At 50.9% G+C, this 18,483-nt stretch overlaps 1 protein-coding gene across 4 annotated transcripts; it reads right to left on the reverse strand.

Annotated features, from left to right (window-relative positions):
* Window positions 1-388: 388 nt before the first annotated feature.
* On the reverse strand, window positions 389-18,341 carry EARS2 (glutamyl-tRNA synthetase 2, mitochondrial). Of its 4 annotated transcripts, none has more exons than XM_006085864.3 (9): window positions 18,180-18,341; window positions 15,500-15,655; window positions 12,029-12,218; window positions 9,801-10,273; window positions 8,600-8,708; window positions 6,241-6,394; window positions 6,003-6,133; window positions 1,907-2,042; window positions 389-1,480 (listed from the first exon to the last, which is right to left on the reverse strand). In XM_006085864.3, exons 1-9 carry the CDS (start codon window positions 18,331-18,333, stop codon window positions 1,397-1,399), a joined length of 1,587 nt encoding a protein of 528 aa, XP_006085926.1. In that variant the 5' UTR covers window positions 18,334-18,341; the 3' UTR covers window positions 389-1,396. The 4 variants fall into 4 exon arrangements, 3 of the variants coding, with proteins under 3 accessions (XP_006085926.1, XP_023607332.1, XP_006085928.1); XM_023751564.1 differs by lacking the exon at window positions 18,180-18,341 and adding an exon at window positions 17,443-17,854; XR_002828509.1 differs by lacking the exon at window positions 389-1,480 and adding an exon at window positions 2,313-2,397 and having other exon boundaries at window positions 1,918-2,042.
* Window positions 18,342-18,483: the final 142 nt, after the last annotated feature.

The following is an 18,483-nucleotide window of genomic DNA, read 5'->3' on the forward strand; positions in this document are numbered from 1 at the left end:
CGATTATCTCGTCATTTCTGTGTGTCTGAAATCTGAGAGCAGCCTTGCTTCGTGGTCGTGGCTAAGGCTCTTTCGTGAAGGTTGCAGTCGAGACATCGGTCAGAATGTGGTCATCCGAAGGCGTGGCTGGGGATGGAAGACCGACCTCCGAGATGGGCACGCGCCTGGCTGCGGGCAGGCGTCCTCGGTTCCTGCCACATGGGCCTCTCCACAGGGCTGCTGGGGAGTCTTCCCGTGGAAGTGGTTTCCCGCAGAGTAAGGGATCCAAGAGAACAAGGAAGCCAGGATGCATCTCAACTCAGCCCTATTTGGGGTGAACACCAAGAGGGAGCAATGACTGGGGCCTCTCAGAGGCTGGCTGCCACCGGACACCTAGAAGCCCTGTGGGTCTCTGTTCCCAGCCACTGTCTTCCTTTTATTTAGCTATTTCTCTTCACCCCAAGAACATCTCATCTCAGACAGTCATGGATATAAGGAGGCAGATGTGAATAAGATGCGGATAGGCAGGGTGAAGGCCTCAGTTCAAGGACCAGGTCTGAAGAACTCGGAGAGCAGCAGACAGCCTGTAGGGAAGGGAGGCAGGCTGCCCCAAGTGCAGGACAAAAACAAGTGTAAGACATAAGTGCTCCCCCCCAGCCCACCCTGACAGATGAGTCTTGTCCCCTGATGAGCCCCAGAGAACGTGACTTTCAGCTCAGCCCTGCCACTCAGAGTCCAAGCTGGGCCGAGAACTGAGTCCAGGCTGCTGCCAAGCACTGAACTGTGTCCCCTCAAAAGTCGTACGCTGAAGCCCTAATGCCAAGACCTCAGCATGTAACTGTATGTGTAGCCTTTAAAGAAGTGATTAAGGTAAAACCGGGCCGTCAGGGTGGGTGCTAATCCCATCTGACCGCTGTCCTAAGAAGACGACATTTGGACACCCAGAGGCACCATGGGCACACCCAGGGCGATGACCAGTACGGACAGCAGAAAGCAGCCATCAGCAAGCCAAGGAGCAAAGAAACCTGCCTTTTAGACTTCCAGCCTCCTGAACAGTGAGAAAGTAATTTTCCGTTGTTTAAGCCCCCAACTCTGTGGCTTTTTGTCACGCAGCTCGGGCGGCCTAAACAAGAGGCCCCTGGGCTGTTCTAGGAACCAGCTGGAAACCTCTGCCATGTAGTATGGTATCGGAGCCAGACATGAGCCTTCCTCTCTAGACTCAAGGAGGTGAGAAGATGCTGGGCTTCCCCGTCAGCGGGCGAGGACGGGGCTGTGTGGAGCCATGTGTTCACTGTGTGCACCCAGACTCTGGTTCCTGCTACAAGTTCCCGATGGGTCCCAGGACCCACTCCTCCTCCGAAGGCCGTCTCCACACGCACAGGTCCCTAGCCACCTCCACCGCCGGGCACATCTCCCGTCAGCTGGACAGCACCTTCTGTATGCGTTCCCGCACTTCTTTTGGTCCCAAGGACACCATCATCTCAGCTACAGGCGGTCCTTGCTGAGGACAGAAAGAGAAAACATTGCCTATGAGCCCAGCCTTGGTCTGCAGAGTCATACCCCAGCCAACCCCACACTGCTGCCTGTACCCCAGGGCAGAGACTGCACTTCACTGTCTTTGATTTCTGAGGCCGAGGCTGCATCCCCGGAGCCTCTTCTTCCTGTATTGACATATCTGTTACCTCCAATCAACTGCCAGCTCTGTGAAGGATGACGGGAGGGAGTGTGCGTGTTTGATTCACTACTGTATCCTCTGTACCTAGCGGCACTGGGACAGGAGGCACTCAATAGGTGCTGTTGAATGAGTGGGTGAGGGGAGTGCTCATGTTTCACTTATCATTGTATGAAAGATGAGCTGCTGGTGAATGTTAGCTGAATGGATAAGTGAGGGCCCCCGGGAACAGTCCAGCCCATCTGCCCGTCTCACCGGCTGTCCACTGAGGGCCACTCGGAGGAGTTTCATCACGTTACTGTGCTTGGTGCCAGGCAGACCTTCGGACAGCTTCTTCAGTTCTGCGTTCAGCACGTCCTGAGTTAAGCTGGCGCCAGGTCCTTCTAAAAGCCTAAAAGTGGGCCAGTCTATGAGGGGCCCGCAGGGGCCAATGCAAGTGAGCGGGAGGGAGAACTTCGGAAGACTATCAATTAGTGACAACATAAAGGCACAGTCAATGTTCAGGCCAGCCTGGGGGGAGGGGAGAGGGAGGATCTACCACATGTGACCCACCCAAGCTGAGGAAGAAAAAACCACCAGGGTACCGCATAGCAGAGAGTCCCAGCATGTGGGCATCACATAGGGAAACGAAGCTGGTACCAAAATAAGAGGATTTACTAACTGCTGTAACTGCTGCCTCTGTGCAGGTCTTCTCTATGCCTCGTTTTCTCACCTGTGGGTCTGCACCTCACAGAACTATGCTGTGCCTACATTAAAACAAGCAAAGCACTAAGTACATTGCTTGAACGGGTAGTAAGTACTCAAAAGTATTAGGTCTGATCTATAATATATAAAAGCGTAAGTGACTGTTTGACCAGTAGCTATGATGTGCACTGGCCACCAGGGGGCAGATGCTCAACACACAGGCATGGAAACATGGAACAGACTGATGAATCTCAGAGGGATTTAGACATAATTAAGACTAGTCGTAACATACAGAGGGTTTTGGAACTGGGACAAGAATTAAATATATACCTTATCATTTCTAGGTTTTAAATCCAGGCTTAAGAGGTTTGAATGTATTAATAACCAAAATGTTAAATTTCTAGAGGCCCGGTGCATGGATTTGTGCACTGATCGGGCCGAAATTGGCAGTCCGACATCCCCCAAGGGGTCCCGGATTGTGAGATCCTGGTGGTCAGTGTGCGTCATAGCTACCAGTCAAATGGGCACTTAGAGCAAGAGACAAATCCGTGCACCAGGCCTCTAGTATTTCAATAAAAAGCTAGTTATTAGCCAATATTATTACACCCAAGAGCTCTGAGACTTTGCAAAAGTATCTATAAAGAAACTCAGGACTGGGTTAGATGTAGGCTGGAAGTATGGAGCCCTCTAGGAATGATCTGAAATAGCTCCAAGACTGGGCATGGGGAGACTGCTGGATGTAACATAGAAGAGCAGAGAGGAGGCAATCAGGAGACCACAGCCCCAGTGAAGACCCTGCCACCGACTTGTCACAACCATCCTCTGCCCACAGATGGAAGCATGTAAGGACCTAAGCTCCAGGGACCAGCAATCATTGCCCTTTCCTGGCAGTCCGGCCGAGATCTCCCAAAAGTATGTTTGAGCTCAAGAGGAATTTCCTATTGTTAGAGCTGGACTTGCAAAAACTTCACCCCAGCCCTGCTTTGAAGTTAGAGCGAGAGACAGAGGCAGGGTGGCGAGTCTGTCCCACACTGAACAGGGACTCAGGCAGATGGTCCACGATGCCCCTCCGACACCACCTGCTCACAACGGGGAACGGACAGCTCCACCCCAGAGGCTGCTCAGTGTGCAGTGCTGCTGGCGCAAGGTACGGGTTCGTAAGTTATCTGAACAAATAGCCTTTCAGCACAGACATCTCCTACTAACTCCAAAACTTGAGCAACTGAGTTCCAACTGGAGACAGAAGTAATCATTCTTATTGCATCATTAACTGGATTACATGACTGCTGTTATTTATGAAATGGAGGAGACAAAATATTGAAAATATAACATGTGGGGAAAAATAGACACCCTCCTCAATGTCACTGCAGGGAGAAACCTGCCAAGGAGCAGGTGAAAGGGACAGGTCCTGGGCAGCCCAGGACACGTGAGAGCTGGCTGGCAGCTTGGCGTGGGCACAGGACTTTGAGATCTGGCAGCTTCTGATCATTTGTGTATCAGCTTTCCTGCCTCAAGTGGGAGCACCAGGGTGCCTCTAAAAACGATGCCTGTGTCAGGATGGGAGTCAGTGACATTACTTCCAGTGAATAACAACCAATAGCCCCTAGAGTGGAATGCCCAAAATTAAGGGAGCATTATTACTAATAATAGCTCTTGAGAACTTATCTTGGCGCTATACTTGCAAACATGTTAATGGTGTCTAGGTAAGGTTACTCATTGCGGCACTGTTTGTAACAGCAAAATCTGGAAGCAATCAAATGTCCATCAGCAGGAGGGTGTTAAATAAATCGTGGCAAAGTGGTATAGTGATGGGGTAGGTGTAGCTGTAGAAAAGAATGAGGATGCTAAGTACCGGATAGGTCAAAATGTATATTAAGTAAAAGGAAAAAAAGACACAGAATGGTGTTCTTGTATTGTATCTTTTGTGTAAAAAAGGGGGAAGATAAGGATTATTTAGACATAATTAAGACTAGTCGTAACATACAGAGGGTTTTGGAACTGGGCTAAGAGGGGACAAGAATTAAAAACAGGACTCCCTAAACATACACCTTATCATTTCTAGGTTTTAAATCCAGGCTTAAAAGGTTTGAATGTATTAATAACCAAAATGTTAAGTTTCAAAATTAAAAAATTATAGGACTAGAGTTGTATATACATATCCTTGAATATAGACAATTCACAAAGGAAACTGCTAAGTGTGGCTGCCTTTCTGTCGGGGCTGGAGTAGGAGGGAAGACTTAGTTTTTGCTATAAACCCTTTTGTACCATTTGTATTTTTTTTTTAATTTTTACAAAATGTATTGATGTGAGAGATTGATTGATTTAGTTGTTCCACTTATTTTTGCATTCATTGGTTGATTCCTATATGTGCTTTGACCAGGGATGGAACCCTCAACCTTGGGGCACTGGGACGATGATCCAACCAACTGAGCTACCCGGCCAGGGATATACCATTTGTATTTCTTGTCACATGCTTGTATTCCTTTTTGTTGTTGTTAATACTCACCTGAGGATATTTTTCCATTGATTTTTTAGAGAGAGTGGGAGGGGGAAGATAGAGAGAAAGAGAGAGAGAAACATTGATTGAGAGGGACTCATCGATTAGCTGTCTCTTGCCCACAAACAATCAGGGCCGGAGAACCTGCAACCCAGGTACGTGCCCCTCACTGGGAACTGAGCCCATGGCCCTTGGTGTGCATGCCGACACTCTAACCACTGAGCACACTGGCCTGGCTAGCTGGATCATTTTAGACAAGTTACTTTTTCGCTTTTGTATGCAGTAACAAAATTTTTAGCTAGGCACATGGTTGCCAAGTAAATAAAGTACATTTTCCAGGCTTCCTTAGGCTTGGCATGGCCTTAAGACAGAGTTCCAGCTAGCGAGATAGCTTTTAAGTCCTTAAGGGGGAGAAATGTCCTGTCTGCCTCCTCTTTCCTTCTTCCTTCTCTGGCTGAATCCTGGATGGTCTGTGAGCCACCGTGGACCACAGGGACAGGAACAAAATCTAGGAACGGCAGGACACTGGAGACAAGGAGGAAAGCTGTTCGCCCCTGGACTGTTAGGTGAAGAGAAGTACACTTGGTAGCGGGAGGGAAACCCGTTCTCCATCTACCAGAGCAGCCAGCATGGAGGAGTGTGGGCAGAGTAAAAAAGATAGAGAAATTGGGCTTTGGTGATGTATTTTTGGGCCATGCATTAGCCTCAAGTCAGCCCTTGTTCTGACCACACAATTACACAGACCAGTCCTTCTTCTCCATGGCTGTTTTCCGCCCCTGTCATTGGAAGTGTTCTGCTACTGTTACAGTAAGCAATAGTTTCACCTGCACCTTTCAGATGAGGAAACGATGCTCAAACAGGTTCAGTAACTTGGCAGAAGTGAAGCCATCTGGGCAGGTGAACTAACTGGGTGAGTAACAGGTGGAGCCAGAATGGAACCCAGGTGGGTCCAACCCTGGAACCTGAATGCATCATCTCTTCTGGGGAGAGCCTGGGCTCCTCCGGGCTCCCCACCTACCAAGAGCGTTGGTGAGTGATTAGCTCCCCCAAACCTCTCACTGGCCACGGGTTGTGCTGGAGCACAACTGCCCAGCCCTGGGGTAAAGGGGGACCCAGGCAGGGGAGGGGGAAAGAGGTACAGAACCTTGAGCTTCGCCTGCGTGAACTCACCTGAGCACGCGCTTGGCAATCACATCCACCTGCTCTGAGATGGCACCCAGCTGCGTGCGACCCACAGCAGGACGAGTCCACAGGAAGGCGTGTGCTGGGGAGACCAAATCCTGCAAGCGGCAAATGTGACCCTGGAGAAAGAGGCAGCCATTCAGTGCACTGGGGACAGGGCTGACACGCTGGAAGGGGAGAAATGGGGGGCTCCGCTCCCTTGGTCTCCCGGAGCTCCCAGCCCCACCTGTCTCAGCAAGATGATCCTCTCCACATAGGCTGGGTCCAGCACAGCCCTGTCTGGCAGCTGGCTCCCAAATGCCTCCTCCACGAGCAGCTGCAGCTTTTCCACCAGCTGGCGCCTCTGGGTCTCATTGCTCACCAGCCGACGAAGGTGCAGCCTGTAGGAAAAGCCAAAGGAGTTCTCTAAACTTACCAAAAAAAGAGGCCTGGCCAAGGTCTGAAACAGGTAGCCTGAGGGCCCCAAACAACCCAGATACATGCTGCTTTTAAAATAGTAGCTAACATGCCCTAGCCAGTTTGACCTGCGGACTGAAGGGTCCCGGGTTTGATTCTGGTCAAGGGCACATACCTTGGTTGCAGGCACGATCCCCAGTCCTGGTCAGGGTGCGTGTGGGAGGCAATCAATGTGTCTTTCTCTCTCTCTCTCTCCCCGTCCCTCCCACTCTCCACTCAAAAAAAAAAAAAAATCAAAGGAAAAATATCCTCGGGTGAGGATCAACAGCAATGTATACATATAAGCTTAAGCGACAGAACGACTGATAGCTATGACATGCACTGACCACCAGGCAGCAGATGCTCAATGCAGGAGCTGCCCCCTGGTGGTCAGTGTGCTCCCACAGCCAACCTCCCCCAGTCCCCTACCCCTGGCTCGTCGGCCCAATGCGCTTGATCAGGACTGGGTGAGATGGGCCGAGATGGGCCCTGATCGACCCAATTGCCAGCCAGGCCAAGATACCACACCTGTACACGAATTCGTGCACTGGCCTCTGGTAAAAAAATAATAGCTAACATTTTTAAACTAGAAAGAGATCACACAAAAATAAGATATTTCTGGCCTTGGCTGGGTAGTTCAGTTGGTTATAGCTTCATCCCAATACACCAGCCAAGGTTTCAGGTTCAATCTCTGGTCAGGGCACATAAAAGAATCAACCGATGAATGCATAAATAAGTGGAAAAACTAATTGATGTTTCTCTCTCTCCCCCTCTAAAAAAAATCAATCACTCAATAAAAGAAGAAAAGATTTCTGACTTCTCTTGGATGCAAAGGGCCCTTGCTCCCCATACCTCAGTTGGCTTGAGCAGAGTAGAGGTTGCCCAGTTAACAAAGATTTCCGGTTTGCAGTCCTGGGCACTCACGAAAGGAGGGTACCAAGGAGAGCCGGTCCCCCAGTGCTTCAGGGAAGGCGCAAGGAGTTGCTGCAACTGTGACTGCAAACCTGCCTGCTGTGTGCCACCGTCCCTTAGACTGGGACATGTCAGCAGTGATGGGAAGGGTAACTGTGTCTGAAGGTTTCTGAGTGAAGGACCCTTGACACATGGAGGAGGTGACAGGAGACAGTGCTCCTCAGTGTTAGCGGGTGACATGAGAGACAGTGTTGGGTGACATGAGAGACAGTGCTCCTCCGTGTTGGCGGTGACACGAGACAGTGCTCCTCCGTGTTGGTGGGTGACATGAGAGACAGTGCTCCTCAGTGTTGGGTGACATGAGAGACAGTGCTCCTCCGTGTTGGTGGGTGACATGAGACAGTGCTCCTCTATGTTGGCGGGAGACATGAGATAGTGCTCCTCCGTGTTGGTGGGTGACATGAGAGACAGTGCTCCTCCGTGTTGGCGGGAGACATGAGAGACAGTGCTCCTCCGTGTTGGCAGGTGACATGAGAGACAGTGCTCCTCAGTGTTGGGTGACACGAGAGACAGTGTTCCTCTGTGTTGGTGGGTGACATGAGAGACAGTGCTCCTCCGTGTTGGTGGGTGACATGAGACAGTGCTCCTCTATGTTGGCAGGTGACATGAGACAGTGCTCCTCCGTGTTGGTGGGTGACATGAGACAGTGCTCCTCCATGTTGGCGGGTGACATGAGATAGTGCTTCTCCTTGTGGTGGGTGACATGAGAGACAGTGCTCCTCCATGTTGGTGGGTGACATGAGAGACAGTGCTCCTCAGTGTTGGCCGGGGGATAGGGGTTTAGGGGGCGGGGAGATGTTCTAAAATGAAGACGCTACCCAGGCTTTGGTAGTCAACAGAACCCACACGAGGGGTACACAGGAATAATGGTTAATGATAAAAGGATACCTACCATTGGTTGAGCACTTTCTATGTGCTGGGGGCTGCGCAGATACTTTGATGCAACGTTGAATTTAACTCTTAAAACAATTGCACAGGGTGGGAACCCTTACTAGCTCCGTTTTAGAGAAGAGGAAACAGGTCTGAAGAGGTGAGGTGACTGCCTGTGGTCACACAGCACTAAACACCTGAGCTCAGCCAAAATGAGGTGTATGTGACTCTGGATCCCACAGGACCTGTGGGGCCCCATCGTCAGCAAGAAAGCCCTTTCCAGCAGGGCGCTCTAGTCCCCCACTCACCTGTTGAATTCTGGGAGCTTCTCCAGGTCTAGCAGGGCCGAGTGGCAGGTGATCCGGGTCAGGTCAAACTGTGCTACCAGCTCTGGCAAGGTCCTGCCCATCTGGTTCTCTGCAAGTGAGGGAAGCCCAGCGCTCAACTCCCTCCGACATTCAACTCCAAGGGAGGCTGAGTGAGCACTGGGCTCCCCATCCCATTTCCACCAAAGGGACTCAACCTCTAGCTGTTTTTACATCAAGGGCCCAAATGAGCTTTCACTTGCAGAAAGGCTTCTGTCATTAAGGAAAAAAATGGTGTGAAAAATGGTTTAACCACTCTGCCCTCAGAGACATGAGCTGCAGGGACGGCACCCACTGTCTGGCCATCCCGAGCCCCTGACCCTACTGGTCCGGTGGGGTCTGGCCCCAGTGCTCTAGGAGCTTCCCATGAGTCCAAGCGCAGAGTTGAGCGGGATGTGCGGGGCTGCTTCTCTGAGCAGCAGCTGTCCCACTGGGCATTGTGGGGACTTCAGCCGACAATAACCTGTCACATCCCCTACTAGCTGGGACACTGGCAAATTCCCTAACCTCTCTGAGACTCCCAATCCTCTTACAAACCGTGGAGATCATACCTCCCAAGGATATGTTAAGGATTAAATAAGAGCAGAATAAACAATAAGCAGACTATTATTGCCTCATTATCAGAAATCTCCCCCACAAAGAGGTCATCCTAGCCTATTTGGTGCTTCTTTAAGATTTGGGCTCTAAGTCTTGGGCCAAGGATAAAGGCTTAACTTGGAATAAACTATGGTCCCAGTAATACTAGTGATATTGTTATAGTAGTAATATAATTGTAAAAATCACAGCAGCTGTAATTTTTGCACCTACTATGGGAGATACTGTGCTGGGGGCTTTACATTCATAAGCTCGGTGAATCTTAACTTATGCCCAAGAGGTAGACACTTAGCCCCATTTTATAGATGAGGCAACCAAGACTGAGATTGCAAGCTCCTTGAGGGCTGGGATTATGCCCGTCTTCACTGTTGGAGCCCCAGTACTTGACAGTGTCTGGCTCAGTAAACATTTGTGGAATGAAAGCATGAACCCGTGCAAGTTGACGCAGCTGGTAGGTGGCACAGCCGGACTGCAGACCAGGTGGGCCTGCACCCAAGTCCTGGCGCCTCACTGCTGTGGTCCCACCGGGAACTCTCAGGTGAGTGGATACCTGGGAACCCTGAGCCACAGTTAGTGATGATGTCGAGCAAGGCATCTGGTAGAAAGCCGGCAGCAGCAAAACTCTCCAGGAAAATGTCCCCTTGCCTCTTGGACAGCTTACTGCCGTCCCTGTTGAGGAGCAGGGGCAGGTGGGCAAAGCGAGGTGGCGGCCAGCCCAGGGCCTGGTAGAGCAGCAGGTGCTTGGAAGTGGAGACCAGCCACTCCGAGCCACGCAGCACGTGGCTGATGCCCATGTGGTGGTCATCCACCACGCAGGCCAGGTGGTAGGTGGGGAAGCCATCGCTCTTCAGGATGACCGGGTCCCCCTCCACACTGGCCACTTCATGCCGATTCCAGCCGTATACCAAGTCCTGGAAGGCTGGTGCCTCCTCCTCCAGGCGAAAGCGGATAGCAGGCTTGGGGTCCTTGGCCAACTTCTCAGCTACCTGCCTCTGGCTCAGGTTCCGGCACCGATTGTCATACCTGTTGGGAAGCAGAGCAGCATAGTTGCTAACAACACTGATGATGGGCATGAGCCCTACCTGTGTCTCTGAAGACCATATGATCTTGGGCAAAAGAAGCCACCTTCTGTGGGTGGATAAGTACAGGGTTTAGAATGAAGAAGCAGTGCTGCAGTGGATGTCGTGAACTTATCCAAACATCCGAGCCCTTGTGCAAACGGTTCACTGAAACTGGTACTTAAGTTATGAGGCCACTGCTGATGGGAGTGCAGCGAGTGCAGGGCCACCAGGCAGCACGTCTTGGAAGGTCTCTAACAACACACTGCATGTGTGCAAGAGGATGCCTGTCAACATCCTTTGTCACAGCTCTTTCTTTTAAAAACACACACACATATTTTTATTGATTTCAGAGAGGAAGGGAGGAGAAAGAGAAACATCAATGATAAGAGAGAATCATTGATCGGCTGCCTCCTGCACGCCCCACACTGGGGATCGAGCCCGCAACCCAGGCATGTGCCCTGATTGGGAATTGAGCCGTGACCTCCTGGTTCATAGGTCGATGATCAACCACTGAGCCACACTGGCCAGGCACAGCTCTCTTTTGTTTAATCCTCACCCAAGGATATGTTTTTATTGATTTTCAGAGAGAGAGGGAGAGAGGAAGAGAGAGAAAAACATCAATGTAAGAGAGAAACATTGATTGACTGACTGCCTCCCACATGTGTCCAGATTGGGATTGAACCCACAACCTAGGTATGTGCCCTGACCAGGAATTGAACCCACAACCTTTTGGTGTATGCAACCAACTTGGCTAGGGCACAGCTCTCTTTTTTATAACAAATACTACAAATGACATACCAGTAAAGGTTCATTATTAAGGAACTGATTAAGTAAATGATGGTATATCCATACAATGGAATACCATGTAAGCATAAAAAAAACTATGGACTAAAAAAACAAAACAAAAAAACTCACAAAACAAAAAGACTGTGGACTGATACAGACTGATCCTTGAGACAAGAAGTCGCACAGTGCTCACTGTGCTACCACTTGCAGGGGGAAGAGAAATAACAGGCATGTATCAGTGTACGTACTGATGCCTCTGCAGGAGACACGAGCAAGTTCTAACACCAGCTGTGTCTGCAGAGGACCTGAGTAGGTAGGGTCAGTGTTGGGACGGAGCTCTGTGTATCTATTTTCCTGAACATGAGAAAATCCTACTTCGTCAAAATAACAAATCACTAGAGCTACTTGATGTGTTACTCCCTAGGACCGAAGGCGGTTGGCAGCTCAGACCTGGCCCCCGTGACCCCCACCTGCTGGTTTCTGTCCTGGTGCCATCCCCTTCCTGTGAGTATGGGCTGGACCTGGTGACTTCCTCCTAATGAACAGCGTACAACCAGTGATGAGCTGTCACTTCCTCGAAAGACTCTGGCCTCTGTCTCACTCTCTTGCTTTCTCCCTGGTCTCTTGGAGGAAAGCCCGGGCTATGCTGTGAGCGGCCCTAGGGGAGGCCCGTGTGGCAAGGAGCTGATGTATCCAGGCAACAGCCAGGACGCCCTGAGGTCTGCCGACAGTCTCGAGGGAAACGGAAGCAGATCCTCCGAGAGCTGAGCCTTGGGAGCGACACTGAGCTAAAGGTCCAGGTGAGCATGCCCAGCGTCCTGACCCATAGAAACTGTGAGAACATAAAAGTTTGGGGGTAACTTGTTCTGCAGCAACAGCTAACAAACACACCCGACTTTGGGGAGGCAGCACGACAGGCTGGGGCTCTCACCGGGGTGTCTGCCGGCTCCTCAGGGCCTCCTTCTTCAGCAGCTCCAGCCGCTGTGAAGAGCAGAAGCAGGGGTAAGCAGCCCCAGTCTTCAGCAGAGCTTCCGTGGCCTGGGCGTACAGCTCCAGCCGCTGGGACTGCAGGTAGGGCCCCCTGGGGCCTCCCCGGTGTGGGCTCTCATCAGGGGGGATGCCTGGAGCATGGAGAGAGCAATCACCAAGTAATAAGATGCACGCGACACTGGCTCTCAGGCACTGCTCTAAGGGCTTGGCAAACAGAGTAAAGCTTTTAGTCCTCCCGACAACGTGAGTCCAGTACTATCACGACTTCCCTTTCGCAGATGAAAATTCAAGGACAGGTCCCATGCTCAAGGCCACGCAGCCTGGTGGATGAGGAGTCAGGTGGAGGCGTGCTGGCTCCACGGCCACATTCCCAACTGCACTTCCTCTCCATCCACCTTTTCCCTGGGGAGGGGAAACCCGCCCAGGCCTGGACCAGCCGACTCAGTGTGGTTCAGGACACAGCCCATCAGGCCTGGCTGGACTCCGGGCTTTGTCTGTGACAGGGATCCAGGTGCCAGAGCACCAGAGTGCTAAGCACCTGCCAGCTGCTTTTCTATTTTGTGATCTTCTCTAAGCCTCAGAACCACCACACCAGGAAGATGTCATTATTATCCCCATTCACTAACGAGGACACAGAGGCACAGAGGGACTTTGTCAGATAACTTGGCCAAGGATAAGGGGCACAACTGGATTCACACCCAGGTGAACTGGCCCAGTCCATGCTCTTAACCACTCCCTGTACTGCCTCTTGGCATTCCCTTTTCTGAAAAGTGCAGCCGACAGCTTACTGTGCAGAGTGACTGAGAACTAAAAGCATCAGTGGGCCCTGGGCGGTATGGCTGATAGCTGGGCATTCCATGCACTGAAAGGTTGCTGGATCGAGTCCCAGTCAGGGCACTCTTGGGCTGTGGGCTTGATGCCTGGTGGGGTGTGCAGGAGGCAGCAGCGTCAATGTTTCTCTCTCTCCCCCTCCCTTCCTCTCTCTAAAAATCAATAGAAATATTGTTTTAAAAAGCATCAGTGCTCACAAAGCACGTAGCCCTCTAGCAGCTGCACTGTAAGCCCTGGGAGGAAATGTGATCTATTATCAGCCAAACCCCCAGCCCACGGTCCAGGTGCCTCAGGTCACAGAAGACGTGTTGAACTGTGCACGCTTCCAGGAGGGGGCAGAGGGGACACAGAAGAGTTGAATGATAGCCATTCTGCCCTCAAAAAGCTTTCAAATGAATTAGGAGCAATCCTGCACACCCGATGTTCACACAAACTCGGGAGGAGACAGGCCGGGTTCAGAGCCCCCGTGTCCTCATTTGTAAAAGCACACAAATGGTGCCTTCTCCTGAGGCTGGTCACGCGCTTCGTGCGCTGCCTGGTATGTGCCAGGCACGCAGCCAGCTTTGGTGGTATTAGCATTACTCAGCTCCCTCTCCCACTGGGCCTCCGTTTCTTCACCTGTCAGAAGAGAAGGTTGGGTTAGGTACACGGGGTCCCTTCCTGATCTACCGGAATGTGTTCAGCGTGTGGAATGCCCAGGGCTTCAGAGTAACTCCACTAGAGGAATTGAAAACGTATGTTCACATAAAGACTAGGACACACATGCTCACAGCAGTGACTCAGCCAAAAAGTGGAAAAAAGCCAAATGCCCCCCCTCAGGTGAATGGATAAGCAGAATGTGGTATTTCTGCACAATGACCGTCCTAAAGAGGAATGAAGTGCTGACATATGCTACCACACAGACGAACTTACACTAAGTAAAAGCCAGTCATCACAGCCACATACTGCGTAATCCCTCTTATATGAAATGTCCAGAACAGGCAAACCCGGGGACAGGAGCAGATGAGCGGTGTCAGGGGCTGCGGGGGACGAATAGGTCCTGGGTTTTGTGTTGGAGTGATGGAAATGTTTTGGAATTAGAGAGTGGCGATGGCTGCACAACATGGTGACTAGACTAAATCACTGAATTGTACACTTTGAAATGGTGAATTTCGTATGATGTGAATTACATATCAATCCGCCCCCCCCCCCCAAACAAAAACAAAAACAAAACAAAACCCAAAAGAGTGACTTCCTGAAGCAAGCAGTTCCAGGTCAGCCACCCTGGGGTGCCTGGGCAGCTGCCCTCTGCTTCACCAAAATGCTAGGGTGGGCGTCATTCACACATGCATGCTGCACCAGGGGCTCCGCGAGAGCAGGACCTGTTCGTCAGCACCCCCTCGTGCCCAGTGCAGAGCCACAGGCGGTGAGCGTTCTCTCCTGGCCCGCATGGCATTCCATCTCCCGCACACCTCACTACTCTGCCCGCTCACTGTGCTCGGGCCACGACGGCCTTCGGCGGCTCCTCTAACTCACCGGGCGCTGAGCTTCTGTGGGGCCTTCGCATCTGCTATTCGCCCTCTTTGAACACTCTTCCCCTAGGTAAGCTCAGAGCCGGCCCTCACTCTGTGCAAGTCTCTGCTCTGATGTTACCTCCACAGTGAAGACCACCAAGTCTAAACGAGCACCCCTCCCCACCGGTTCCCTCACCTGCACCCTTTCTCCGTAGCACTCACCACCGCTTAATATCCCAGGAATGAATTAATCTGTTTGCCTGTCTCCCCTACTTACTGAGCACAGAGTCTCTGCTCACTGCTGGAACACTTCCTGGGTCACAGTATTCATTGTTGAATGAATGCCCTTTTATTCAGCTAATCTCGACCTAGTATCTGCTATAGCCCTCTATGGCAAAAGACAGAAATGAAATTGGCTTCTGCCCTTTAGGAATCCAGAGTCCAGTTAATTTACCTGAGATTAAAATACACATCTCAAAACAGTCTTGGTATTTTCGTTATTTTTTCTTGGGGAGCTAACTAGTCATCCTGTCCTAGCAGGTAGGCAACTGTTGACCCAGGGAACACCAACACACGCCTCCTTGTCCTCCCTGAGCTTGGCTGTGCTCAGGATTAACGTTCCCACAAGAAAATCGACTTCAGCGGCCGGTCCATTTTCTTTCACTCATACAATGTGGTTAAAAGCCCTCAAAAGCCTGAGCTCAGATTTAACAGTGGGAAATAGTCACTGAAAAACAACAAAACCCTGGAGTTGTGGCTCCCCTTGGAAGGCAGAAGATTTGACAAGCTGGGCCGCATCCCCACTGGGGAACTCGGGCTGGGACTTTCTCCTGCTCAGCACAGGTCCAGCTCCCCAGGCCCGTCCCACACTCGGCCTATGCCTGCCTGCTCCTAGGAGGACTTGAGATTCCGGGATAAGAACAGGAATCTCAAAACAGCCTGGAGCTTTTCTTCAGGGAGCTTAAGTCTCTGTTCAGGTGGCACTTGCCACCCCAGGCAGCACAAACGCCCCCCTCTCTCTCCAGGAACCCCTGTTCTCCCTCCTGGGAGCTGGGGGAAGCCTGCAGTCCTTTCCCAGCCAGCCTCACCTGCCCACTCCAGCATGTGCTCAATGTTGTCCGCTGCCCCGGGCACCAGGCGGGTCTGGTCCGTGTCCTCCAGCCGCAGAATGAAGCTCCCTCCGTGCTTCTTGGCAAAGAGGTAGTTGTACAAGGCAGTGCGGAGGCCACCCAGGTGCAAGAAGCCTGGGAGAAGAGAACATCAGGTAAGACAGGGAATGTGAGCTGACGAGCCTCAGTAGAGGGGCAAGCAAGCTCTGTTTGTAACAGAATGTCTCAAAGAACATCAAAGCCCAAGAAACCGCTACCTTCGTCCCATCTCTCCAGCTAGCACCTGGACAGTCAGACTGCACAGAGGACGGGGTGATGACTCATTCAGCCCCTCTTTCTGGAACAGGGAGACCACCCAAGTTCGGTAGGCCATTTTGTAAAATGGCTCCAACTCCCTCCAAATGCAACCATCACCCTACTTTGAGATTTGCCTCAAGGCCAAGTTTCACCCAAAGGAGAAGAGGCAGAGGCTGAGCCACTGAAGCCATTGTCACATGTGCATTTAACTTATGCAAATTCAATGATGTGCTTGGAAAAAGTTAATTACAAATTTAAAATACCATAAAATGATATCTTACATACACCCTCTACGCACTGTCATGACTATCCGCATTATACATTTTGAATTTTGTCTACTTGAGATTTTTACATTAAGTGCTGGCTTTAAACTCGAACCAAAAGTAACATTTGATTCCACATTTCTCTTCACCTGAATTTAAACTCCTAAGATTTTTTTTTATTGATTTTTTACAGAGAGGAAAGGAGAGGGATAGAGAGTTAGAAACATTGATGAGAGAGAAACATCGATCAGCTGCCTCCTGCACACTCCCTACTGGGTATGTGCCCGCAACCAAGGTACATGCCCTTGTCCAGAATCGAACCTGGGACCCTTGAGTCCGCAGGCCGACGCTCTATCCCAGGGGTCCTCAAACTACGGCCCGCGGGCCACATGCAAATACAAATATTGTATTTGTTCCCGTTTTGTTTTTTTACTTCAAAATAAGATATGTGCAGTGTGCATAGGAATTTGTTCATAGTTTTCTTTAAACTATAGTCCGGCCCTCCAACGGTCTGAGGGACAGTGAACTGGCCCCCCGTTTAAAAAGTTTGAGGACCCCTGCTCTATCCACTGAGCCAAACCTGTTAGGGCAAAAGCAAGACCTCTTACAGGTACACAGACCTGGATTCAAATCCTGCATTCACCATTTACTAGCTGGTACCCCTTTGACTTAATTTGGATGAGCTCCATTTCCTCATCTATGAGAGGGATTAAAAACAAAAAATAGACATGTTCCTGATAGGGTTGCTATGAGGCCTAAATGCTGACCAAAGAACACCCTTTAGTGAATTTTAGCTATTGTAATGACATATGTTGCTTGATAATCCTTTTATCTGCCTGTAGTCCACAGCCTTTGTCATATGGGCTGCTCCTGCAAATCAGCAAGAAAACAGTAATAACAACAATCAAAATAGAGGCTACTGTTTATGAAGTACTTTCTATAAGTACCAGACCTTGTTAAGAGCCTCAGCTACATTATCTCAAACCCATGAGCTGGGTACTATCACTAGCCCTGTTTGACAGATAAACTCAGAGCCTCTGGGTAATTTCTCCAAGTCACACAGCTCGGAAGAAGTGGCAAAGCCAAAAATATGTACCCAATCTCAGGCTTTGGCTCCCAAACCAGTGCTGGTCTGCAAACTGTTGCAAGAAAGCACAGAAATTGAGAGCAAAACGCTGAGAGCAGCAGTTTGACAGGACAATTTCCTGTTTAATTAAACAAAGTAGGATCATATTTTGTATGCTTTTTAGGTATTCTTTTTTCTAGCAATCCACTTATACTAATTTTATAAAAGTACCGATCCGTAATCCCGTCGCTCTGTGCAGCTGGGATCTTGCCACAAAGGCAGCCTTATATACTGACCCTGGGTTTCAGAAGAGGCAGGTTCATTGTGAAGGCAGAGGCAGCCTCGTGAGGAAAGAATTTTGGGAACTGGTGCGTGAAAGGGTTAATCAAGAAACAGGGCTCTAACTCAGCAGGGGCTAACAAAAGAGAGCTCAGTTCTGGGGACTGGTGCGGAGGCCCTGACACCATCTCCACTGGGGTATACAGTGGGCCCTGAACTCCCGTTGGCTTGCTTAGCTCCAACACTAGCCACGGGGCCTGTGTACCTGCAGTTTCCTCTGCTCAGGTTCCTCCTATCCACTGCATTCTTGTCATTTGGTTCTCAGCTCAAATGTCACCTCCTCAACAAGATGTGCTTGAGCATCCTACCTAAACTAACCCGTCACCTCTCCTGCTTCATTTCCCATGTGGCACACGCGACTGCCTAGAATTACAGTATTTTTGTGCACGTTTGCCGCGGCCACCACTTTCTAGATGGTCATTGTATCATAGAGAAACAGTACCTCGCAGTGTGTACTTAGTACACATTTACTGAATACGTGAAAAAAAGACCGAAAGAGAGGTGCAACCCAATAAACAACGAAATTCCTGGCCACGGGAACAATTTCCGCTCCTGGACCTGTTTCTGCCCCTGCAAAATGGGGTCGCGCTGCCCTCCCAGGCTAATCCACCGGAAGGGGTTCGTTGGAAAACATTCTGGGGGCGGGCACCGGACGATGGGCTTCGGCCTGCAGCGTCACGTCCCCTAAGATTACCTGTGGGGCTGGGGGCGAACCGCACTCGCACCGCAACCCCAGAACCAGTGCTCAGGCTGGCCTCACGCCGTCCCAGGGAGCGCCCCAAGACTCCCGGGGGCCTCCCTGGCTGCAGCAGCGTCCTCAAGAGCACCGCCATGTGGGTTCGACTCATCCACGTGGGCTTCTCCGAGAACCACTTCCGGGACGCCTCCCAGCCAATCCGCTTCCGCCACACTGGGCCCTACCCCGCCCCTTAAAGGCGCAGGCCACTCAGCCGGCGAGCCCACGCCCCCTGCACGGCTGCGGCCCGGCTCGGCCGCTA

The sequence above is a fragment of the Myotis lucifugus genome, unplaced genomic scaffold (assembly GCF_000147115.1).
Source record: "Myotis lucifugus unplaced genomic scaffold, Myoluc2.0 scaffold_22, whole genome shotgun sequence".
NCBI classification, from domain to species: domain Eukaryota; kingdom Metazoa; phylum Chordata; class Mammalia; order Chiroptera; family Vespertilionidae; genus Myotis; species Myotis lucifugus.